The sequence below is a fragment of the Lycorma delicatula genome, chromosome 8 (assembly GCF_047948215.1).
Source record: "Lycorma delicatula isolate Av1 chromosome 8, ASM4794821v1, whole genome shotgun sequence".
Lineage (NCBI taxonomy): Eukaryota > Metazoa > Arthropoda > Insecta > Hemiptera > Fulgoridae > Lycorma > Lycorma delicatula.
In genome coordinates this window covers 13,650,153-13,672,090 of record NC_134462.1, presented here as the reverse complement: position 1 = coordinate 13,672,090, position 21,938 = coordinate 13,650,153, and the positions used below count along the sequence as shown (strand labels likewise).

Below are 21,938 nucleotides of genomic sequence, written 5' to 3'. Positions count from 1 at the left end.
CGATTGATAGATTATACAAACTGGTGTGTAATATTTATGAAAAATTTCCATCAGACTTCAAAAAAATGTGTTTTAGTAATGATACTAAAGAAAGCAGGGGCAGATAAATGTGAAGAATACAGAACAATTAGTTTAACTAGTCATGCATCAAAAATCTTAACTAGAATTCTATACAGAAGAATTGAGAGGAGAGTGGAGGAAGTGTTAGGAGAAGACCAATTTGGTTTCAGGAAGTATAGGGACAAGGGAAGCAGTTTTAGGCCTCAGATTAATAGTAGAAGGAAGATTAAAAAAAACAAGCCAACATACTTGGCGTTTATAGACATAGAAAAGGCATTCGATAACGTAGACTGGAATAAAATGTTCAGCATTTTAAAAAAATTTGGGTTCAAATACAGAGATAGAAGAACAATTGCTAACATGTACAGGAACCAAACAGCAACAGTAGCAATTGAAGAACATAAGAAAGAAGCCATAATAAGAAAGGGAGTCCGACAAGGATGTTCTCTATCTCCGTTACTTTTTAATCTTTACATGGAACTAGCAGTTAATGATGTTAAAGAACAATTTAGATTCGGAGTAACAGTACAAGGTGAAAAGATAAAGATGCTACGATTTGCTGATGATATAGTAATTCTAGCCGAGAATAAAAAGGATTTAGAAGAAACAATGAACGGCATAGATGAAGTCCTACGCAAGAACTATCGCATGAAAATAAACAAGAACAAAACAAAAGTAATGAAATGTAGTAGAAATAACAAAGATGGACCACTGAATGTGAAAATAGGAGGAGAAAAGATTATGGAGGTAGAAGAATTTTGTTTTTTGGGAAGTAGAATTACTAAAGATGGACGAAGCAGGAGCGATATAAAATGCCGAATAGCACAAGCTAAACGAGCCTTCAGTAAGAAATATAAGTTGTTTACATCAAAAATTAATTTAAATGTCAGGAAAAGATTTTTGAAAGTGTATGTTTGGAGTGTCGCTTTATATGGAAGTGAAACTTGGACAATCGGAGTATCTGAGAAGAAAAGGTTAGAAGCTTTTGAAATGTGGTGCTATAGGAGAATGTTAAAAATCAGATGGGTGGATAAAGTGACAAATGAGGAGGTATTGCGGCAAATAGATGAAGAAAGAAGCATTTGGAAAAATATAGTTAAAAGAAGAGACAGACTTATAGGCCACATACTAAGGCATCCTGGAATAGTCGCTTTAATTTTGGAAGGACAGGTAGAAGGGAAAAATTGTGTAGGCAGGCCACGTTTGGAATATGTAAAACAAATTGTTAGGGATGTAGGATGTAGCGGGTATACTGAAATGAAACGACTAGCACTAGATAGGGAATCTTGGAGAGCTGCATCAAACCAGTCAAATGACTGAAGACAAAAAAAAAAAGAAATCTGCCATTAAAAATATAATGAATGATCTTCCACTCATTATTTTAGCTCTTTATTAGATTAGTACAACTAGGTTTAAAAAACATTTTCTAATAATACTTGTAAACTTTACATGAGAATACTCCAGTTATTATTAAATAATGAATAATATGAAGTATTTCCCATAAGTTTCTGTAATAAACCAAACGTACAGCGACATACTGACATGTCAAGTGAATCAAAAAGCAGATCTGTAACTCTGTAAAACACCTTCAATTTGTTTAATTTACTAGAGGTTGGACGGTCCAATCTAGGACACCAGTCCTATTATAAGAACTGGCTATAACAGGTTGTAATATTGAACATCAACATTATTCTCACCTTTAATCAACTTTAACTAGTGGCTTTTTTCATTCAGCACATCACAAGATTGGGATATAATGTAAAGCAAGAAATAAACATAACCCTTTCAGTTGTGAATTATATACTGCTCAGATGTAGAAGCAGTATAACTACACTGCTAACAGCCTAACTATACTTAGGCTATATAACTATGTAGCCTAATTAATTACCATACTACACTAACACTTTTTTTACATCTTAGAACACATAAAAATTAGAAAATCTTTGTTTCAAACTGTAGCAGACCATTTAGCACAAGCTAAACGAGCCTTCAGTAAGAAATATAATTGGTTTACATCAAAATTTAATTTAAATGTCAGGAAAAGATTTTTGAAAGTGTATGTTTGGCGTGTCGCTTTATATGGAAGTGAAACTTGGACAATCGGAGGTATCTGAGAAGAAAAGATTAAAATTGGCGTGTTACAACTCTACCTTTTCCATTTTAAATTTTTGTGTTGCCTCTCCCCGAGATACTTACCTGGGTACGGTGGCTTCATACAGAAAATTGATTGCTTAAAGGTAGGAGCATTAGTAAATGCTCCTACTTTGAAATTTTCTTTTTCTATACATAACTGTAGAAAAGTTATTTAAGGTTGTCATACATTAACGTGTATCCATACACATAACATGTTCATTTTAAGGGGACCGCCGTTAGAATTTCTGAAACTGCTAGAACTACAAAAAACTTTAATTGACGAATGTCACTTATTTTTCTCTGAGTATTAAAAGTGTAGTATTGGAATTTCTCAATTCATTTCCGTTTTGCAATATGTAGACGAGTTTATCATAGAAAAATCATTACAATAATTTTACGTACTTTTCTCTTAATTCAACTGTTAATGAATCTCAAGCTGTCAAAGGTGAAAGTTTATTTTTCCACATAATCCATAACGATTACGTTAGATTGGTTTACAATTAGTATTATCACTTCTTATATCTCAGGTGCTTGATGTGCGTCACAATCGTAAGAAATGTTGGGAGAAATAGTATAAAAAAAGATTAATGCACTTTTTTTCTTTTGTGATACATACAATGCATAATAAAAAAAGACGATACAATAACGAATAAAAATACATTTATATTCATAATGAGAAAATTTCACACGTAGAATATTAATATTTTTACGTAATTAATCTACTTAACATGCATCTGAGAAAAAATGTCTAAAAATATGCTTGCTATTTTTTCTAAACTTAAAAAATTGAAATTATTTTATATATAATCTTAAAAATAATAAAAACAATTTTAAAAATTAAAGAAAACGACTGCCCAAAAATATTAAAAAATTTAAATAAATTAATTAAACTAAAATACGACAATAAATCGAACTAAAAAACTGATCTGGACATCACATGACTTCCTTGTACGCCTATTAAATTACATATACACATTTTTAAAAGTACATAAAATTTAATTTCATTACTAACTTCTGACATTTTTCATTTTTCTTACTTTTATTGAATTATTATTTGTAGTAAACTTTTTTTTTACAATCACAGGTTAATAATTATTAATAAATCAATATATTTAAATTAAAAAAAAAAGTTAAAAAAAAAGAAGAAAATGAAGTCTGATACGAACCGATGTACCTTCCTCTTGTAAGGTCCAAATATTTCATTGATTAAACTTTCATATGGCTATAACTCTGGAACTAATGAAAATAAGTACCACTTATGTTATATCGTTGAAAATCTCCCAATGAGCGGCTTATTACTGTAGTTAAGAAAAAGCCCCAAAAACAATTTTTTGAGGATTTTTTGAACACTTTTGGTTCAGTCGATTGCAATCAAAAGGGAAAGTTTACAACTAGATGTTACAACATTATTAAATCCAAAATGTCAACATCCTACGGCTAATCATAGGATTATTTGAGTTATACGAGATATATACGTAGGTACAGACGTCACGCCAAAACTAGTCAAAATGGATTCAAGGGTGGTCAAAATGGATATCTCCGTTGAAATCAAAAAACTAAAATTTTTCACGATCACAATACTTCCTTTACTTCGTACAAGGAAGTAAAAAGGAAAACAAGGTATGGAAGTAAAGGACTAAACATTTTAATGCAGTATTTAATTAAATAAAATAATGATTGACCGATCAACTTTCACACAGTTTTAATATGTTTAATAAATTTTTCATTTTGTAAAAATAACAGACATTTAAGGTCGTCTAATGATTAAGTTCTCACCAGGTCTTCGATGAGAAAATTTTTTCCTTCAATGAAAATATTTAAATGCAGTCGGGGGGCTCTTTAATATAGAATAATTATTATTCAAAGCTCTTCAATGTAGGTCAATTATTATTCAGAGACCCTCGTTGCATTTAAATATTTTCATTGAAGGACAAAATTTTCTTATCGATGTAAGACCGGTGAGAACTTAATCGCTAGACAACCATAAATTCCTGGCTATTTCTACATGAAAAATGTATTTAGACATATTAAAACTGTCTGAAAGTTGATTGGTCATCCAATAATTTTATTTAATTAAATACTGCATAATGATGTTTAGTCCTTCATTTCGATACCTTGTTTCCTTTTTTTCTTTTTTAGTTAAATTTATTTATTTTTTAATTTTTATAACTTTTTATTATTTAATACTTTTTAGTGATCATCGAGAAAAATTCACGATTCGAAAACTTATGGATGTAACGGATTTAACGTACTGAGCCAAATGAGGAAACTGTTAACATTTCAATTTATTTATTTGGCGTATACCAGTCTGAACTTACAGATTTTTCAACCGATGAGTTCCTGGAGACTTTTTATCGTGCAGATCATACAGCAGTTTTCTGGGATCCAAAAAACTAATGGTTAAACTCTACAATTGTCTCACGCAAAGTCAGTGCTATGTAAGCTTGGCAAAATTGCGAGTGCTTAGAACTACGGCAGTTCTATCTAGGGTAGTCCCTTGTAGTTTATCCACCGTCAGAGCTCCAGCATAATATTAGTGACAGCACACGCCGTTCGACTTTGCCCTTCTCCCTAAAGCATCAAATTCAACAATAGAAGCTCGATCCTCAATCCGATGCCAACAGCATTACCTCTAATTGTACTGTCATAAACTCTAAAAAGACAGTTTGCGGGAGTTCGTCGAGCTCAAGCTGGTCTCGGCGAAGCGCAGACCACTCGATATTTCTGGGTATATTAATTAATTTTTATTCCGGTTTTGTTCCATCGTGATTTTGCATTATATTAACAAATATCTCGCTTGAATTTTGAAAATCGGAAGATCGGTTGTGAAGACATAACAACATTTCCGAATAACCGTGATCTGTTATATCGAGAGAGAATCTAATGCATGCAAAAGTTAGCCTTCAACCTATTAATAAACACCCCGTTAGAATTTTGAAAGTCGTACGATTGTTTGCAGGGTATTATAAGAGAACCACATAGCAACTCGCATAAATAGCTCCAGGGGTACCCCTTTTGTTACCAGTTTGATGGTGATGATTGGTTTAGCTTCGCACAAGGTGCTTGCATCACCTCACCACTATAGCCTCACATGGAGCTTCCACAGGAAGCCAATTATTATTAATCAGACATTTTTAAAATTTATTTGAAATTATTTTATCTTATTTAACGTAAATTCAATTCTATTATTTTTAAAATATATTCATTCCGATGTTTGAATCGTTTAGTTCAAACCCACCTAAGAGACTCACCGTTCATTAATTCAATTCATTAAAGTTTATATTTCAACCGGCAAATCTCCACTACTACATATATATAATCTATGACACTTCCGGTAACGTAAAAATTCCAACGCGGGGTCATACATCTAAATCGGTACAGCCGTTGAACTGCTACGGTGAAACAAATATAAATACATACACCCTAAATACATTACACTCCTTTTTGGGCAATCGAGTAATTATATAATTTTCACTTTTACAACTTTCATTTTTATTATAAATTTGTATTATAAAAAAATCGACAAGGTTATTAAATAACCAGAAAAATGATATTGTCAACAGGATGAATTCAACAAAATCATTATCAGATGACCGAAACAGTTATTAAATTGTAGAACACAAATGTAATCATTTTGTCTCATGTCGAGGTAAAAATCAGCTAAGATTAAAAATTTACATCCATCTAAATTGAATCCAATTATCGTATGTAATAAGCTGTTACTAAGGTGTACCAATACGATACTATCACTATCTCTCTCTCCTTTTCTGATTAGCCTCTGGAACCACCTTAAGGTATTACTTCCGAGGATGAAAGAGGATGATATGTATGAATGTAAATGAAATGTAGTCTTGTACAGTCTCAGGTCGACCACTCCTGAGAAGTGTGGTTAATTGAAACCCAACCACCAAAGAACATCACTATCCACGTTGTAGTATTCAAATCCGTATAAAAGTAACAGCCTTTACTAGGATTTGAATCTTAGAACGCTCCATTTAGAGAGTTCAAATCCTAGTAAAGACAGTTACTTTTATTGGGATTTCAATACTAGATCGTGCATACCGGTGTTCTTTGGTGGTTGGATTTCAATTAACTATCACTATTTGCATACTTTATATTCAGTTATTAAGCGATTAGATTTTCATCATATGTATCTTCATGCACACCCATGTGCTGGCAGGCACAAAATACCATAAGTTTATTACTTTATTTATGTATTATTTTCTTCTCTTATTTATATACTGCAAAGGTAAATGATAGATAAACATTGTTCTTTCGTCACGTAACAATAAAACAATGCGTTTCAATAAGCATATGCAGTTAATTAAACAGTATCACTACAATTTTAACCAGACAATTGGATTTATGTATTCTAATATAGCAATCAATTGTAATATTTTTATAACATAAAAAGACGTTCAGAAACAAAACAGGTACACATTTAAAAAAAAAAATCTGATGTAGACATCACGTGAATTCCTTGTAAGCCTATTAAATTACATACACATCTTTTTAAAATGAAAAGTACATAAAATTTTATTTCATTAATAATTTCTGATACTTATTCTTTTCTTTTTTTAATTGTTATTAAATTATGATTTATTGTAAAACTTTTTTTACAAGCAGAGGTTAATAAGTCAATAAAATATATATTATTTAATATAATATTAATCAATAAAGTATATATATATATTATATTAATAAGTAATAAAATATTAATAAAAGAATACGCGTGGTAGCGTCTCGGCCTTTCATCCAGAGGTCCCGGGTTCGAATCCCGGTCAGAAATGGCATTTTCATACAAGCTACAAATCATTCATCTCATTCTCTGAAACAATACCTAACGGTGGTCCCGGAGGTTATAAAAAAGTACTATCATAGAAATCTAATATAAAACAGCTAAAAATTCAAAACTTTATAATAAAAAATTTCAAAAAATCATAACTGAAATAAAAAGTCATTTAAAATACAGCAAACATTATCAATCATATAACGCTTAAGAGCAAATTCGTTACTACTACTAACAACTGCACTAGCAAATACTTAAGTACGTAAAACTCTTTTGGAACATAAACTGTTTTACAAGGTTTCGAGGATATAACACGTCATCAATTGGATTACAATGAAAAATATTCCATTCAATCCAGCTCAAATATCTTATTCTTAAAGTAAAAATCGATCGAACATATATTGTAACAGGCTGGAAGCGTGGAACTCTTTTTAGCAATCCACGTGTACTATATAATAAAAAAATATATTATCACCTTTATGAATTATACTACAATCGATATCTGTTAGTCTTAAACGTTACCCGTACATTATAAAAAATTACATAATGTATTATGTATAAATTACTAAGTTTGACTTTAAAAAAAAATTAATTCTCCATTGAAGCTTAAATAAGAGAAACAAGTTGTAAAATGGATACTGTTTAATCACAAAGAAAATAATATAAGCTCATCTAATGACTAACACGAAATAAAACTTGTTTCACTAACATGAAGATAATATTCGTGCAATTAAAAAAACACTTTTATTGCAACTAATAAATTTATAATCTGCGAATAAGAACTGTATTTTTTATTGCATAATTCAATATGCAGATGTTCATTTTTAATGTGTCACCACTGGGAAATCGTAAATTAGAAAAACTAACTAACTTTGGGAAGGAAACTTTACCTCAATTTTTAAGCGAAAAAAATCCTCTTGGGATGTTTTTTCTCTTCCAAACATAAATTACTAATTTAACGAAATTTACAAATCATTTTTCATAAATTGAAGGAAAACTATTTTTCCATTATTTTTTTTTCACTTAATTCCCTTGAATACCAAATATAAAATGAGATTGGGCAGTCATGTGAGTTGGCTCGCAGTTAACCTCCAGGACGGGGAGGCCCGTTTGAGTAGACAAACTCGAACTCGATCGCCCGGTTGACTCGGTATCTGGTGCGTTAAGACTCACGGCTATATCAGTCTACGACCGTACAAGCGAAATTTTTTCTATATAAATTATAAAATTACATTATTTTATTTAGTTCCGATCGTCGCCGCTAGTACCGCTACACTCGGGCGAATTAAAGACTGTACGCGTGCGCCTTTAGATAGAATCATTGCATTAAATAAAAAAAAAATTATATATATAAATAAAACGATAAATATTTTAAATTAAGTCGTTTATGTAAACCTTGCCTTAAAAACAACTTACAGTTGTATTACTTTCCCGTCACGCGGCTAATGACGTGAACCGGGAAAGTCTTAAAAATTGTGTTAGGTTTTTTTTTATGTTATGGGCTTGATCAATGTTCTTTAGACTCATCAACGTATTAAATTCTTTATCTTTATTATATACTTTGAGTGTACTGTATAAGATATGAATACACATGTGCGCATTTATAATTATTGAAAGGTTTATATGGAGACCTCTCTTTGTATGCCATTTGTTTATTGTAATAAAATTTGCTTATGTTTCCGGTTAATTGGATCTGATTGTAAATAAAAATAATTTTACTGGCGAAAAAAAAAATTCCTTGAAAAACGAATTAATACAGAATTTGAGCGGGTAAATTAAATTGTTAAGACCAAAAATCTGTACAGTTTTTAAACCTTAACCAAATAATGAAATATTATGAAAATAATATTTCTCTGTTTAAATCATAACAAAAGAGTAAAATTACAAAACTGTACACCTAGGTTCAACTTATAGAGTACATATTTGTTAATGGATACTATTGGAATGAGCTGTAGCTCCTAAAAAATTGCGCTTAGAAGATAATGACTTAGAATTAAGTTTTTTTTATTTATTAATAATACATATAAAATCAGGGATTTCAGTTTAAAAAAAGGGTTGCTAACTTATCCGGATCTGTTCTTGACAGAATTCTATTTCAAATAAGACATAGGATTTTTATATTAAAGAATTAATTCTACAATTCACAGGTGTTTCTGAAATGGTGGGCTGGCTACATTTTTTCGGATTCTACTTGTAAAACTAAACAAAAAAAACCTTAGCAAAAATGATAATTTCTCCTTCGTTCTTCCCCCTCTCTTCCCAAATTTTTTTATTTTTATATATAAAATTTATATCTCAAGTTCGGACAGAATAATCACATTAATATTTGGTAAGCGTCTTGGTAATAAAGTTGTAAAATTAACAAAAAAAATCAGGACTTAAATACCTTCGCAAATTAAAAATATTTATTTATTTTTCAATCCATTATATCTCCATAAATATTAGTTTTATAAAAATTTATGTTATTTGCTAAAATATTAAGTCTTTTATTTTGAACAAAATGACATTTTATTTTTTAAAATCGGTTAACAAATAGCCGAATTATAGCAGAAAATTGATGTAATTTTGTGTCTGTTTTCACATCCTTCACTTTACGTTCAATTCGATTAAATATTAATTGTTTTTATTTATTTTTAATTGTAGTATTGTAAATTAGTATCAAATTAAGTAATAATTTTCTTAAAATAACAGACCTAATAATTTCGACATTTGCTCCCATAACTCGACTATTTGTAACTGATTTTCAAAAATAAAATGTCATTTTGTTCAAAATGAACGGCTTAGTATTTTAGCAAATAACATACATTTTGATAAAACTTATATTTATGGAGATATAACAGATTGATAAATAAACATGTCTGCCATTTTGTAATTTGCGTGGGTATTTATGTTCTGATTTTTTTCTAATTTCAAAACTTTGTTACAAAGACGCTTATCAAATATTAATTTGATACCTGTATCCGAACTTGAAATATTAATTTTTATACAAAAATAACAAAATGACGGACAAGGGGAAAACGAAGGAGAAATTGGCATTTTTCCTAAGGATATTATTTTTTTTTTACTTTTACAAGTAGAATCCAAAAAAGTATAGCCAGCCCACCATTTTAGAAACACTTATTATACATATATAAAATACTTAAAATAATATTTTTCAAATCTTACTTCGGAAAAGTTGATTAATTAATTAATTCTACACACAAACGCCTGAAAATGTCATCAATATATTAACCAACGTTTTCACATTCACATGAAATATTTTCATCATAAAAAATATTAAGGAAGAAATAAAATAATTATTAAAAAGACAAAAAGCCCGACTGCTAAGTGTGGACATCTACCTAGAATAATGATGAAAAACCAACAAGAGATAGTTGTTTTTTTCTTTCCTTAGCCATTTTTTCAGGATAAATTATTAAGTTTAGTCAGCGTTGTGAAATCTAATATTACTTCTACATTTTATGTTATACTCGAGTGCTTCTTAGTCTTAACAAAATGAAGGCAGTTACAATCTACGAGATAGCCTAGACAGGCACCCGACTACAACGTAAAATCTAAAAGTAATATTAAATTTCACATCGCTGATTAATTTATTGTATTCTGAAAAACGGCTGTAAGAAAAAAAGAAAAACTTGTTTAACTAGTTTTTATTCGTTTGTCATAATTACTCTAGGTAAATGTGAACAATTGGTAATCGGATTTTTTTTTAGTAGTTACTTTATTTACCTCTATTGTGTTATTTCCATAACTTTACCGTTCAACATACTAATCATTGTTTTTTAGAAATTTATGCTACTTAAATAAAAAATTGAATGTTAACAACTATGTAATGTAATGCATGCCGATAAGATGTAGCGAGCAGAAGGGCTCTTGCCGCGATGAATTCTTCCTTCCTTTTCCTGAGCATATTTTTGTGTTATATCTCGAGAAAGATAAATTTTTCCCAAAAAATAAGAAACAAAACGTCTTTTTTTATTGTTTATTGGAATACCATTATCAAAATTTGAAAATAGCGTAATTTTTTAATTTTGTTCCCCAGTGTCGGGCCACTTTTTTGGTTACGAAAGTCTATATTACTTAATTACATTTTAAGATAGTCAATATTACTTCCCTTTCTTTTTCCTGTTTAGCCTCCGGTAACTACCGTTTAGATAATTCTTCAGAGGATGATATGTATGAGTGTAAATGAAGTGTAGTCTTGTACATTCTCAGTTCGACCGTTCCTGAGATGTGTGGTTAATTGAAACCCAACCACCAAAGAACACTGGTATCCACGATCTAGTATTCAAATCCGTGTAAAAATAACTGGCTTTACTAGGACTTGAACGCTGTAATTCTCGACTTCCAAATCAGCTGATTTGGGAAGACGCGTTAACCACTAGACCAACCCGGTGGGTGGATATTACTTCCAGACGGAACAACTTTTACTACCCAAAAGTTGCTTGTAATTTGTTGGATCGGTTATGCTACGAAAGAAAAAAAAACAAAAAAACAGTTAAACACGTTATCACACCTCCTACGTAAATAGTCGAGAAAAAAACAAAACTATGTAATCGCAGCAGAGGAGCATGATCGCCTTGGAAAATTGCGAGACATAATTTTAAGGAGAAATTACCATTTTTCCTAATGGTATTTTTTGTTTAGTTTTACAAGTAGAATCCGAAAAAGTATAGCCAGCCCACCATTTTAGAAACACTTTGTATAGAGTACTGGGAAAAATATTAAAATGTTCAGTGAAAACCAATTGGATCCGATTTGACCCTCCTGATCAAACGAATTTTTACCTTAAACATTATGCAGTATTAAAAAGTATAATTCTTTCCTCCTAATGTGTTCGTTGCAATTTGTTCAACTAGTGAATAATAAGGAACCCCCCGCATCGGACCATTGAGATGAGGATATGTACGACATGTAAATGAGGTGTAGTCTTATACAAACTCAGGCAAGCCATTCCTGAGATGTGTGGTTAATCGAAACCCAACCACCAAAGAACACCGGTATCCATGATCTAGAATTCAAATCCGTGTAAAAATAACTGACTTTACTAGGACTTGAACGCTGGAACTCTCGGCTTCCAAATCGGCTGATTTGGGAAGACGCGTTCACCACTAGACTAACCCGGTGGGAGGGTTTCCGTCAAGCGACTGTACGAAAATTTCCAAGAGACAGGGAATATGACAGATGCAGCCAAAAATGGTCGACCGAAAGTGCTTACACCAAAAAAGTTAATCGCCGTGCAAGCTGCATGTACAGTTCCAAGAAGTTTATGCGACGCCTATCTATCTCTGTTCGTTCTCTCCGTTGGTAGTGCCCATACGGCACTGCGCAAGTGTTTAAAGATGCAGCCGTAAAGAATTCGTGTTATTCATGAGTTGTTACTTGCAGACACTGGAAAATGTATAGCTTTCTGTCAGTCGTTCATGTCACCTCTATCGTCAGATGGGAATAACTCGACGATTGGTTTTGGTCTGATGAGCCATGGTTCTACCTTGATGGATACGTGAATGCACAGAATTCACGCATTTGGTGTACATAAAATCCACATCAGGTGCACGAGTCTCCTCTGTACAGACAAAAAGTGGGTGTTTGGTGTGCAATTTCACGTAGGCGAATCTTCATGATATTCTCTTAAGACACAATGAACAGTGAGCGCTACCTACAGATGGTGCAACAATTTGTAAACACTATACCTACAGAAAATTCAGAAAAAATAAGGCCTGAAATAGTCTTACCGAATTTGTTATTTAAATGACGTTATAACAAAGGCACAAACATTGAAGTCTGGTTATACAATGCTTTATCTTATGATAAATGCTGCCAAAGTTAATTTAATCTCTTTCAAACTCACAATACACCCTCCTCTTTATTTCCTGAATGCGTTAATGGCTTCAGGCGGTAAATAAGTAATTCATCCTGTTACCAAATACATCGGTTGCTGCCACTGGATATATTAATACGTTTTTGTGTCTACGTGTCCGTAAATGCTCTTTGAACTAAAGCTGAGTTCACTGAGGGAACTAAAAATAAATTTCGCTGTTGCAAACATTTCTCGTGGTAAGTTACTTATTGAATTTGCTTCATAATTATGAGACATTTATTCACAAAAGTAGCTCGATTAAAGCGTAGAATTAGGCGCGGGGTTCGGGCTTTGGCGAGCTCTGTTAGCTAGTTCAGAGGGCAACAAAGTAGGACAATCAAGATGTCCGAAAGAAGCCTACAGCGGAGGCAAAGGCCGAGTCATAAAGTCACTGATGCAAATGTCTACCGAGGCATTTACATCGGTGGCATCACAACGAGGCCTGGCTTATTACTGTGAAATGTAAAATATTAGAGGATCAAAGGACGACCTCCGTTAAAGCCCATCGGGGATAGGAACGAAGGGGGGGGGGTGGCGACCGGAATCGTCACAAGGCAAGTGTATTCCCCTACGGGGATTGGGATGTGCGTAAATAATACTAATAGGAAGAACGAACATAAATTTAAAACTCATTACAAATGAATATCCCCTTAAACGAAAAATCGTTCGTTTAAGCAAGCATGATTAAATGTTAATTCAGTAAATCGGACAATATTGTTGTCCGTAAGCTAATGCTGTTTTTAAGATTTGCAAACTCTGTAATGGTCTTTTCCAGACCATTTCCTCGTTTCACACGGTTTTATATGAACGAAGAAATAATTATTATAAAATATCGTAAATGTCATAACTTACCATGGTGTCTGATATTCTATTCTAAAAAATTATTCTCTTTCACTCGGTAATACACGCAACAGATCTCATCCACCTGTAAGATAAAAATAACACATTATATTACATTGTTATATTTTTATAATATAGAAATTATATAATAATTCTGAAATTTTATGAAACGCAATTTTTAGTAATATCGTCCAAATCACATACTAGGTGAGGAACTTAAAACCGAATATAATAGAATATATTTAAATTAATAAAAAAAGTTAAAAAAAGGAGATGAAATCTGATTCGAACCGATCTGCCTTCCCAAATATCTAAATATTTCATTAATTAAAATTTTATTTGGCTATAACTGTGGAATCAAAGGAAATAAGTACCAATTATGATATATCGTGAAGGATTATTACTTAAGTTAAGAAAAACTCCAAAATTCAGAGTTTTTTGGATTTTGAGCTTTTTTGGACACTCTTGGTTTAGTCGATTGCAATCAAAAGGGGAGGTGCACAACTAGATGTTATAACAGTCCTAAATCCACAATTTCAACATCCTACGGCTAATCGTTTTTGAGTTATACAACATACATACGTACGTACAAACGTCACGCCAAAACTAGTCAAAATAGATTCAACAAGAAATAGATCAAAATGGATATTTTCATTGGATTCTGAAAACCGAAAGTTTTCACGATCATAATACTTCCTTTACTTCGTACAATGAAGTAAAATGAAAAACTTCTGAATGATTTAGAAATGTCCAAATTTTATGTATGATTATTGTTGTAATGATCAAAACATTGATTTGGAAATAAATAAGAATGTACGTTAATAACATTTTTATTTAATTAAAATAATTTTACTATAATTTTACTCATCATATTACTAAATTTGAAATGTTATAAAACCGAACGTCCCAGAAAAATAAAATGACCAAAAAACTTTAATTAAATTTAGATAAAAATCTTAAATTGTAATTAATAACACTTACAATGATAAGGCTTAAAATTATATAATAAATCTCAATCTTCTTTCTCCAGTACAAAAATTTCGAAACCCTAAAAAATGATAAATTAAAAAATTTACTGAGTAATGGGGCAAAAATTTAACTTTAATTTTAAAATCGGTTCATTTATTTAGAATTAATAATCAGTTATTTAATAAAAACAATCGACTATTTGACCTAATTTCTATTATAGAATATAACATTGACCTGCAGTTTTTAGCTGAAGGTTAACATATCACTGAAATGAAATCAAAATAGAAGTCAAATTATATCTGTATATTTAAAACAATATGTCGTGAGTCATTCATTGATAATCAACGCTCAGCTAAAACTACTAAAGATAAAATGATGAAAATTTGTAAACACGTTCTTCTTACGGTGTAAGTCCACATTAAGACAGGATTTTTTGAAATTCCGAGTTAAAAGGATTAAAATGGGATTACAATGAAATTGAATATTTTTTTTTAAATTTCTCTGTAACAAATAAAGATACGATCTTGATTTCTGATCTGTGTGATCTTCATAAAAATATCTAAAAACCAATTTCTAGATTTTCTGAAATTCGACCTTGAAACGTATGAAGAAAGGTAAAAAGTTTGAACAATAATTGAAAATTTTTCCCACTACCGACTATAGTAAACGAGATATTCAGTAGACTGGGTCTTGCAAATATTTTTCGGATAAATATCTAAAAACTATTTTCGGGTTTTTTGTAATTTCGATATTTTAAGGGTTGTGACGGTGTACAGCAAGGCGGCTCAACCAACACAGCCATTGCCACTATTATTGTATATGAGACGCGACTGGCTGCAACTGCCTCCTGTTTTTTGACTAAAAAATATAAAATAAAAAAATGACAGCGATGGGAAACGTAATTAACCGTATAAAGCGGGCGAAGCCGCGATGGGGATGCTATTATTAAATAAATACGGTGGCTCTGGAACTTTTCCTGAACTACAACAATATATGTAAAGAGTAATGAGAATAATCTGAAAACTACAATTCGAGAATACAATTAACGTTCTAGATTAACGAAAAAAACGTTGTTTTGTTACGAAGAACGAAAATCGGAATTCTAAAAAATTTTCAAGTATATTTTAAATAGTTAAATTTAATTAAAAATTTTTCCTGGACAAATTATATGGGTGCAATACTATATTATAAAAGAGCACTAAATTTTATGATTTTAAATAAGCATATTAGTAAAAATGATAATAAAGAAAGGATTTTGGAACCCTTCCAGAAGATCCTTTTTCTCATAGACAAATAATATTTCAACTAATAATTTTGAAATTTAGCCAAATAGAGGTTAACTTTCAAATTAACAGGTTTTATTACAACGTAAATTTCCATGCCAACACCAACTATCAATATTAAATAACTAACAAGGAAAGTTAATAATAATACGTTTTTAGCTTTTTTTATCATCATCAAAGTAATCGCAAGTAAGCAATTCCACAAATCCAGTATATAAAAAAACCGTAAGATCTTAATCAGTAAAATATTAGTTTTTTTTTATACCCGCAGATGGCATTGTATCACCAAACTCTTACACCAAATTTATTAATAATTCCCAATAAATGTAATAATTAGTAATACTGTGATATCTGGAGCTATTTTTTTCTCTGAAAAGGCAAACTTTTTCAAAAAAAAAAGGGTAATTTTAAACATACTTCTAAGATAAATCAATTATAATTTTTATTGGTTAAATGTTAATAGATTGATTTTCGGTTTAGTTCAGAAATCTAACATTATGGGTGTGGCAGAAGAGGTGGATCCACAGTGCGAAAGGAAGGGTGAACATATAGATTGATTGGGGACGTTGGTGAATGGGTCCGGAGAACCCATCGTTCGATGGATTTCAATTTAACGCAGCTTCTGTCCGGCCATGGGGAGTTTAGAGTCTATTTGTTTAGATTTGGGCTCGATTATACGGATAGTTGCCCTGTTTGTGGAACTGCCCTACGTCCCTTAGTAGGGCAGTCTACCTTACGTCTTTCCATCAATCAGTTAAATTGCTTAAATGTCTTTTTCCGGTGTCCCCGTTTTGAACCAAAACGTAGCGAAGTCTTGGACACGTTGGTCAGGAGGGATATGTTCTTACCTGAAAACTACGAATAGATTATGTGAGCGAAAGAAGAGAACTGGAACGCAATGGCGAGATTTGCCAAAGTAATTGTAGATAAACTGCTTGTCGCTGAAGAAGGCCGAAGGGGGCTACGAGCCGAAGGGTTGCTGTGCAACGGACAGGGCTGCCATCGAATGTCTAGGGGGCTCCTCGACATTGTGGAGGTCGACTGGATGCCCATGGCTGGTGAAGTCATGGTCACTCCACTGGCTCGAGCCCGTAGGTAAGTTCCCCTTTTCTGAAGCTTAGACTGTGAACGACCAGGTAAGTTCTGTGTAAGTATGTGATAAGTACCTGAGAGTGTTCATGATGTTGGGTGTGTGTGTGTGCGTGTATGTGTACCGCAATTTGTTTGACTGTTGTGTGCGTTTGGAGTTTGTCAATGAGGACCGACTGTGTGCGTGGGTGTAATTGTGCTTTGCTGTGTCTAAGTGTTGCTTGCGTTTTTTTTTCTTTTGTTACGTGTACGATTGTAATGGTGTTCCATTGATTGCGGTGTCCGATTGTGTGAGCGGGCGTTTCCCCCTTCCTGAAGTAATGCTGCATAAGCGGTTTTCAAAAAGGGTGGATAGTCAGTGGCGGAAGTTTAGTCGGCAGTGCCCAGGAATACGTACGCACCTAAAAATATCTTGCGGAACCTGTTAGCTAGCCCGACACTACCTAGGCGCCCGTAAATGGGGTTCCTTCACCTCTATAAAAAAAGAAATCTAAAATTACTTGATTCGGTTTTATTTAAAACTGGCGGACCCGGCAATGCTTCGTTATTGCTACATATATATATATATATATACATATATATATATATATATAAAGAGAGAGACAGAGAGAGAGGGAGAGAGTTTAAATGAACACAATTGAAAATTTGATAAAAAAATTAAAAAACTGAACTTCACAAATTTTACCTTTATTCCTTTATTCTCCTTCCCCTTTTCCCTTTCAACCCTTCTCCCTCCCCTCACCAACTTTCCTTTTTACCCTTTCCTGTTTTCCCCTTTTTTCCTTTTGCCCACGCATAAATCGGTTTATTAATTTTTTGGTCTTTAGCGAACACACATATGAACATGCCTTTTATATATATATATATATATATATATATATATATATATATATAGAATAAAAAAGTGTGTTTGTATATTTGTTTTTTTTGTTTCGTAAATATCTCGATACCGGCCCCACCTAGCGGGTATATTTATTTTCGCGTAACTAATATTCGTATTCTGAATATGAACCAAATGGGTCCATAAATATAATTTTTCTAAATATCTTAATCCCAGCGCCATCTAGCGCTGGGATTGAAGGTTGATTTTTTGCAGAGATAATTCTGTCCATGTAAGTAACATGTATTCTGAATATGAGGCAAATCGGACCAAAACACAATTTGTCGAAATATTTCGACGCCAGCGCCACCTAGCGGGTCCAAACTAATTCAGAAACCTTCCCTGGCATGCGTCCAACCATTTCCCAAAGTTTAGATTTTCAGAAGCAATAGACTCTCTACAATTTTGTCCTCTCTCATTCTTTGTTTTTCTCTCTCTGGTTCTCTCTCTATATGGCTACACTAAATTAATGTCACCTTTCTCAATTTTAATAACAAAAAATTAATTTTGTATGGTGTAAAAAAAAAAAGGAAATCTGACCGAGGTTCGAAGCCGTACTCCGTTGAAAAATATTATTTGTAAATTAAGGAGTATATTTTTTTATACCATTTTTAAATTTTTGAGCTGTACAAAACTTTTCTCGAAAAAACTTTTGAAAATATAGTTCTTAAACGCATTAAAAAACCTTTTCAGGTCGAAAAAATATAAATAATTTTATCTCATAGTTAATCTCCCAAGAACATTAATATATAACTTTAAATAAAAATAAATCACGAAAATTTTCACATCTCAAGGACCCAAGGGAAGGTAACTCAAAAACTATAAATGGAATAGGGTTGTTCTGACAAATTATTTTTAAGAGTAACTGAAAAATAAAGATTTTGAAATAAAACCCCTTCAGCCTAGAACAATTCTAACCAAAATGGCGGCCATTTAATTTTTTTTCACAGCTAGTTTGTTAAGTAGTGGTCTTATACTAAAAAAATATCACCGCTACTTGTATGTAATGTAAACCACTTTTTAAACTAGCTGGGAAAAAGTTAAATGACCGTCATTTTGTTTAAGGTGGTCATAGCCTGGAATTTTTTATATTGGAAATTGTTGTTTTTCAGTTCCGTTTAAAATGTGTCCAATATCTACCCTCTGCATTTAAATTTTTTAATTGTCTCTCCATAAAGGTCCCTGGGAGCTTAAGTTGTGGTACGGAAAAAATAGATCGTTTCGTGGTAGTAGTATTTGTTAAAATTTCATTTTTCTAATACTTTACATTAACTTTCAACTCTTAATTAATATAATATAGAGTAAAAATTAAATAGCCAACCAATATAATAATTAAAAAGATAAAATCGGCTAACTGAAATCAAATTCATAAACCACCCTAGTTTACAGATAGGTATTTATATATAAACATCTGACTAGAAAATTATTAATAAGTAATAATACTATTACAAGAATCTAAAAATTTGTTTTTTACTCAATCACACACGCACCGATTTTGATGATCTTTTAGAGAAACATAGAAGATACAATAAACCGATCTCATATATAGTTTTTAATAAATGAAGAAATTATGCAATTTTGTAAAAATTTATCAGTTTGTGAAACGAGTAAAATTTCTTTATTAAGGGAGTACTAGTGCATCGATTACGATGAATATTTTTTTTTTATTTCTCTTTTTATACAAAAAAAAACAACTTTTTTTTATAGGCTACATTGTTAGAAGTACGTATGCGAAGCCACTATTCAAATAAGCCACTAATTTGAATAAATTATTAATAATAAAAAAATTATTGATTGAAATAATAGTAATGATGAATAAAATTTAGATGTATATAGCTCACTCAGTAAAAATAGAAACTAAATTAAAATTTACTTTATCATAAGTTAAGAATTTCATAATTATTCTTCTTGTAATATAAAATATATTCTTAAATACAATGACCTATGTTAAATAAAAATAAAAAATAAAAATTAAGACGTAAAAAACAAATACTGATTATTATTAAAAAAAAACGATCTACCATAACTGAACTAGGATGAAGTCCAATATAATTTTTTTAAACGATGATATGGAAAAAAAATCATTAAAGAAATGTTATCATTTTATCCTTGACTTATTTAGTATACATTAAAACTCACAAATTAAATTGGTAAAATTAAACATATAAACGATATTTAGTAAAAAAAACATTTCGAGTATTTTTATTTTTTTTAAAAAAAAGGATCGAACATTATTATCAAGACATTAAAAAAAAAAAGCGAATACGTTTACACTGCCTTGACGTTTGTTCATAACAAATATGTTAAACAAGATGTAATATAGTAAAATCAAAACTCTTCTTATAAAAATTATTAAAATAATAATAAACACAGAATACTGTAAACATCGCACTAAGCACACTAATTAAAAAATACACCTGCTATTTACTAGTAACATACTTCTATTATTAGAAACAATTTCATCTTTGCGTAAATGTATGTATATTATTTGTGCGTTCGTATGTAGTGAACCAGTGTTGCATTCTATTTGTTCAATTTATTTTTCTTGATGAATTAATTCACCGCAGAAACTTTGTGAATCTTGTACGTGGAAATACGGAAATGTAATTTTTGTAGCGTATAAAAATTATAACCGGGATTCAAACCCAGGATCCCGGATGAAAGACCGAGACGTTACCACTCCGCCACGGTAAATTTTGCCGATTTGTTAGCATATTTCTTTTTTTAATTAAACATGAACTGGAGTCGAGAAAATATAACATTTAAGTTAATATAACATGTATAAATAAACGTTTTTTTTTTTGTTTGTTTTTTTAGTAACCCGTATGAGACTGATAATACAGGACAAAAATAAAAATAAAATTTTAATAAGGAAATCAAAAAAAAAAATTAATAGAATAAAAAATGTTAACTTATTCGTCTGTTTTTAATTAATGAGAATGTACAGTCTTTTCTGAAAATAAAAATGGACATCAACAATCTTACCATTTAACTTAACATAATATTTCAGTTTACGAAAAAATATCTTATTGTGCTCCCGTTGCCATTTTTAGTAAATTACTGAACAATTTAAAAAAACATCTTTCCACAAATTTATTTAAAATCAAATTAAAATACTTTCTTTTCATAAAATATTACCATTACATGAATTTAAAAAAAAATCTGATGGGGACCCCTCATGACTTCTTTGTACGCCTATTATATTACATATACACATTTTTAAAAGTATATAAATTTTTTTTTATTAATAACTTCTGAAATATTTCATATCTTTTTTTATTGTTATTATTGAATTGAATTATTGATTTGTTTCTTACAATAAGAGGTTAATAATTATTAATAAATTAAAAAAAAAAACTAATTAAAAAAAGGAGATGAAATCGGATTCGAACCGATGTAAGATCAAATATTTCATTAATTAAAATTTCATTTGGCTATAATTCTGAAAATAAGTACCACTTATGGTGTATGGTTGAAAAGCTCTCAGTGAGGACTTATTACTGCAGTTAAGAAAAAGTCCAAAATCCAATTTTTTTATTTTGGGCTTTTTTGGACACTTTTGGTCCAGCCGATTGCAATGAAAAGGGGAGGTGCACAACTAGATGTTACAACAGTCCTAAATTCATAATTTCAACATCCTACGGCTAATCGCTTTTGAATTCGAGATACGTATGCAGAGACGTCACGCCGAAACTAGTCAAAACGGATTCAGGGATTGTCAAAATGAATATTCCGTTGAAATCTGAAAACCGAAATTTTTGGTGATCTCAATATTTCGTACAAGGAAGTAAAAAATTATCCATCAATACCACATCAGAAGCAGAAAAATTCTTTTAGTATCTTAACACAAGATTTCAGGTTTGAGAAATAATTTTTTATACTTCTGTTGCCATTTTTAATAAATTAACTAATCACTTAGAAAAAAAATTCCCGTAGTTAATTTGAAATACAATTAAAAGATTTTTCAACCGAAACCATTATTATTGTATGGATTTTTAAATAATTTAAAAAATATCTGAATTTTCTGCACTCTTCATT

General features: G+C 31.0%; 1 protein-coding gene across 2 annotated transcripts in view; it reads right to left on the bottom strand.

Annotated features, from left to right (window-relative positions):
* path (solute carrier family 36 member pathetic) overlaps window positions 1-21,938 on the bottom strand; it is a 337,200-nt gene that overhangs the window by 110,095 nt on the left and 205,167 nt on the right. For both annotated transcript variants that reach the window (XM_075373145.1, XM_075373144.1), the window contains one exon: window positions 13,692-13,764. In XM_075373145.1, the coding sequence (XP_075229260.1) occupies window positions 13,692-13,694 (3 nt within the window). In that variant the 5' untranslated portion in view covers window positions 13,695-13,764. The remainder of the gene's footprint in view (window positions 1-13,691; window positions 13,765-21,938) is intronic.